Source organism: Sorex araneus, chromosome X (assembly GCF_027595985.1).
Source record: "Sorex araneus isolate mSorAra2 chromosome X, mSorAra2.pri, whole genome shotgun sequence".
In the NCBI taxonomy this organism is placed as follows: domain Eukaryota; kingdom Metazoa; phylum Chordata; class Mammalia; order Eulipotyphla; family Soricidae; genus Sorex; species Sorex araneus.
In genome coordinates, this window is record NC_073313.1 from 119154349 (window position 1) to 119159131 (window position 4783).

The 4783-nt window shown below is 53.6% G+C and overlaps 1 protein-coding gene across 1 annotated transcript; it reads left to right on the forward strand.

Moving 5' to 3' along the window:
* The first annotated feature begins 291 nt into the window (after window positions 1–291).
* On the forward strand, window positions 292–3025 carry SLC25A5 (solute carrier family 25 member 5). Its single transcript, XM_004614462.3, has 4 exons — window positions 292–515; window positions 1423–1909; window positions 2140–2280; window positions 2628–3025. The coding sequence occupies exons 1-4, from the start codon at window positions 405–407 to the stop codon at window positions 2783–2785; spliced, it is 897 nt and encodes a 298-aa protein (XP_004614519.1). The 5' UTR covers window positions 292–404; the 3' UTR covers window positions 2786–3025.
* The last annotated feature ends 1758 nt before the right edge of the window (window positions 3026–4783 follow it).

A 4783-nucleotide genomic window follows, 5' to 3' on the forward strand; every position in this document is an offset into this window, starting at 1 on the left:
TTCATCCCCGTCCCCACCCTGCTGTCGAGCTTTCTCGTCCAGGCGCCAGGTGACCTCTCTCTCCCTTCCCAGGGTCCAGTGTCCAGGTCCCGGGTATTCCTTGGAGCCGCCCCCTTCCTGGGCCAGGTCAGATGCCCCCGAGCAAGCCCGGGCGGCTCGGAGGGCGGCCCGTGGCCCGACTCCGCGGCTCCTCCCCCCGCGCTCCTGAGCCACTCAGCTGGCCCGCGCCCCGCGCGCGGGGACTCGGCGCCCGCCCCGGCCCGCCCCCGACGCCGGCTGCCCGGCGCCGGCTCCCCCTATATAAATCGGCCATTTGCTTCGCTCCGCCCCAGAGCCCTGGAGTTCTAGCCGGTTCCTACTGTGGTCCCGTAGCCGCCGGTCCCCCCCACTCTTCTCCAGTCACCATGACAGATGCCGCCGTGTCCTTCGCCAAGGACTTCTTGGCCGGTGGGGTGGCTGCAGCCATCTCGAAGACGGCGGTAGCGCCCATCGAGCGGGTCAAGCTGCTGCTGCAGGTGCGTCCCGGGCCCCTCGAGTGGATCAGAAAGTTGCCCAGTTGTGGGGGGAGGGGGGCCGTGGGGAGTGCGGTGCCCCAAGCGTGCCAAGGAGCGGCCTCTTGGGACGCACCGTGGGGACTGGTGGCCGGTGGGGCTGGGAGGCGCGGCGTGGTAGCCCAAAGCACTTGAGGGGACTTGGCTTGAGTGACCTGAGGTTCTGCCCCAACAAAGGGGTCGAGGATGGAGGGAGGAGAGGAAGAGCGGGCCTTAGCATCCAGGGGGCAGCCCCCTCGGATGGGGCCGCCCGGGGCCTTGGCGGGAGGGGGGCCAAGGGCCGGACGTAGGGATCGGCGTCTGAAAAGGGAATACCTGCCTTCGGCGATGAGCCCAAGGTCGTGGCAAGGAGAGGGCAGCCGGGGGCGGCCATGCGGGCCGGCGCGGCGCGGAGTGTCGCCCCGGCCGGAAGCGGCGCCAGGAAGCGCATGTGCCTTCTGCGGCCGCCCCCGCGCGCCCCCGCGCCGCCTCTAGAGGGCGCTCCGGGAGCAGTGCAGGAAGCGGGGGCGCCTCTACGGGTCACCTCTAGGCGAGGCCAGGGCCACGCCACGGCGCCGCCGAGGACGAAGGCTGATGTGACGGTCACCTCTGTGACCACGCCCTCCGATGTGCCTCGGAATCTGGATCCCAGGAAATGATTTGCCATCTGGGTCCAAAGGTCAGAGGTCCACTGGAGGGGGGGCCCCCTCCACCCCTACTGATCACTTAGCCAGCTGGGTCTGTGGCACGGGATTAGAAAAGGCACCGCCTGTGTGATGAAGATGAGTAGGTCAGGCAGGGGGGGGTGGGGAGGGAGGGCCAATGTTCAAGATTCTGCCCTCTTCCCTTCGTGGTTCTCACCCTCCCGTTGGCCTCCTGTTTTGTCTTCCAGGTGCAGCATGCCAGTAAGCAAATCACCGCTGATAAGCAATACAAGGGCATTATGGACTGCGTGGTTCGTATCCCGAAGGAGCAGGGTGTCCTGTCCTTCTGGCGTGGCAACCTGGCCAATGTCATCAGATACTTCCCCACCCAGGCTCTCAACTTCGCCTTCAAAGATAAATACAAGCAGATCTTCCTGGGCGGTGTAGACAAGAGAACCCAGTTTTGGCGTTACTTTGCTGGCAACCTGGCATCTGGGGGTGCCGCTGGGGCCACTTCCTTGTGCTTTGTATATCCCCTTGATTTTGCCCGTACCCGTTTAGCTGCCGATGTGGGCAAAGCCGGAGCCGAGAGAGAATTCAAAGGGCTCGGCGATTGTCTGGTTAAGATTTCTAAATCTGACGGGATTAAGGGCCTGTATCAAGGCTTCAATGTCTCTGTGCAAGGTATTATCATCTATCGAGCTGCCTACTTTGGAATCTATGACACTGCAAAGGGTAAGTTTGCAGGTGCTGAAAGCTTGGCTCTTAGGGGACCATTTGGGGAAAAATCATTATGCCTTCTTGTAGCCAGCGATAGATTTGGCTAATTGTTCAGAAGCCGAGGTCATCCAGTATAGATGAGGTGGGAGGGGGGTGTGGAGCGGGAGTCAGTAAAACTGAATGGCGATGGTGGTGGGACTTTTTCCTGTTTGCTAATGCATCTCTTTTATCCCTTCCCTTCTCAGGAATGCTTCCAGATCCCAAGAATACTCACATCTTTGTCAGCTGGATGATCGCACAGTCTGTCACGGCCGTGGCTGGGTTGACTTCCTATCCCTTTGACACAGTGCGTCGCCGCATGATGATGCAGTCAGGGCGCAAAGGAAGTAAGTTGTAGGGAAAATAGCAGGGGGTGGGCTGTGGCCACACCCACTCCAAGGCTGACTTTGGCCATAGCGGTCTGTTGACCTCTTAGTTTGGTAATCAGTGGGATCTCCGTGAAGTTATAATAGTTGGGTTGTTGTTTTTTTTTTTTTTAAGTAATGCAGGCTGGGGGTGTAGCTCAGGGTTTGAGGGAATGCCTCACTTAAGTGTGGCCCTGGGTTGGATCCCTGATGTTGCCAGTAGTGAAAAGGCTGCTCTTAAGTTCTGAGAGGACTCTGGTTTAGTTTAGTAAATCTTAACACATTTCGTCGGCCTTTGCTCACCAGCGCCATGTCTTTGTTCTTTGCAGCTGATATCATGTATACTGGCACAATTGACTGCTGGAGGAAGATTGCTCGTGATGAAGGAACCAAAGCTTTTTTCAAGGGTGCCTGGTCCAATGTACTAAGAGGCATGGGGGGTGCTTTTGTACTTGTTTTGTATGATGAAATCAAGAAGTACACATAAGTGATGTCCTAGGTTTCTCCTCAGAACAGGCATGATGTATTATAGAACTTGAGCATTCTCAACTGCTGTCTATTTATCAGTGGCAACTTAAGACTGGTTGAAAATGGGAAGCAATAATAGTCATCTGACCAGTTCTCGCAAAGCCATTTCCACAACGATGATGGGACTCAATTATATTTTTTATTTCAATCACTCCTGATAAATAACAAATTTGAAGAAATAAAAAACATCTGAGATACACGTTGGTGTGCTGCTACCTTCTTTTATTATACAATCATTCTTTTTGTGGATTAGCAACGGTTACCTGAGAGTAAACATTGTACTTGCTCCTGAGTTCAAGAGCTTTCTTTTCAAGCCAATTTGCAGTCAGGCATTTTCAAAGAAGAGCTCTGTTGTGGGATGTATCCATGTCCCCAACACATTAAATGAATAAAATGCAGGCCCAGGGCACCCAAAAGTCATTGATCACAGCTGGATGGGCTTTTCTCCCAAGCTAGGTCCCTTCCTTTCCTAACCTCATGGTTATTCAGCAGGAAATAGGAGCTAGAGCGGTACTTCAGTGGATAGGGGATTTTCTTGCATGAGGCAAACCCAGATTCAATCCCCAGCACCCCATAGGGTCCCTGAAGCCCACCAGGAGTGATCTCAATACACCATTGGGTGTGACCTCTAAGCAAAAAAAGAGGAAAGTCAAATAGGAAGTGGGCGGATGGTGGGGAATGGGAGAGAGTAGGGTCAAGGGTGGAGAAAAAGGTACAATTGTGGGTGTGGGATTGAGTATACTATGCATGAAACTGGTCAATTGCAGCGCTTCTGGGGGGGAATATAGAAACTGAGTTGTGCACTCAGGGTGGTGTTTCATGGAAACCAGGTCCTAACTCAAAGGGCTAGTACCCATGCTTTGGGGGAGGAGGCCAAAGATTTAAAATAAATGGCTGGCTATGGGGATTTCATCTCAAACAACATGGGGCCAGAGTGATATGACAGTGGATAGAGCACTTGCCTTACCAGGGCTCAATCTCTGACACTCCTCATAGTCCCCCAAGCTCACCAGGAGTGACCTGAGCAGAGCCAGGAATAAACCCCGAGTACTACTGTGTGTGGCCCCCCAAAAAGAAACTATATGGTCAGCCTTCTACCTGACTCCTGCTTTGATCTATTCTGGGGTCCAAATGGAGGATTCTGGCTGGCACGTGGACTCAGTACTGAGAACTCTCCTTGGGGAGGTTCCAGAGAGTGCCAAACAGCTACCAGGAACCTTGAGGCACATTTTACAAAGCAAATGGAACATGTGCCTTTTGTCAAATATGATAAGAATCGCCCAAACAATGGAGGCCATTTGTTGTTATTTTGGAGAAGCTCTTATTTGGAACCCACTTGAGCCTATTTGCAATTTCAGTATTGTTTAGGGCTCAGAAAAGCAATATGACATGGGTTCAGCCCATTACCAAGAAGGATTGCACACAGCATGGTTAAGGGTTTCTCGCAGACTGGGTCTGCGTGGCATGCATTAGTGCCAGAACACCCTGGAAGTTCCAGCGGTGTGGCCCCTGGCCATAGTGTGCCACAGTAATTAACTACTACCCCCACTTGCTTCCCAGCACATACCTACATAAACCCAAACATCAGGTTTACCCTTTAAAAGTGGACAGTTTCGGTTTTGTTTGGGGGCTGTCCCTGTCAGTACTCAGGAACAACTCCAAGCTTGGTGCTCAGGGGTCACTTCTGGCAGAGTTCAGGGAACCACAGTACCTGGAGTCAAACCCAGGCCTACCACATGCGAAATCCTCCAGTCCTTTGAGCCATCTCCGCAGCCCCAATAGGAACACTTTTTATAGGTTTCAAATAATAAATAAAGGTGGAGTTGGAGAGATGATACAGTGGGTAGGATGCTTGCTCTGTATGCGACTGACCTGAGTTTGATCCCTGGCACCACATAGGGTCCCCTGAGCACCCTGAGAAGTGATCCCTGAGTTCACTGTATCACTGTCATCCTGT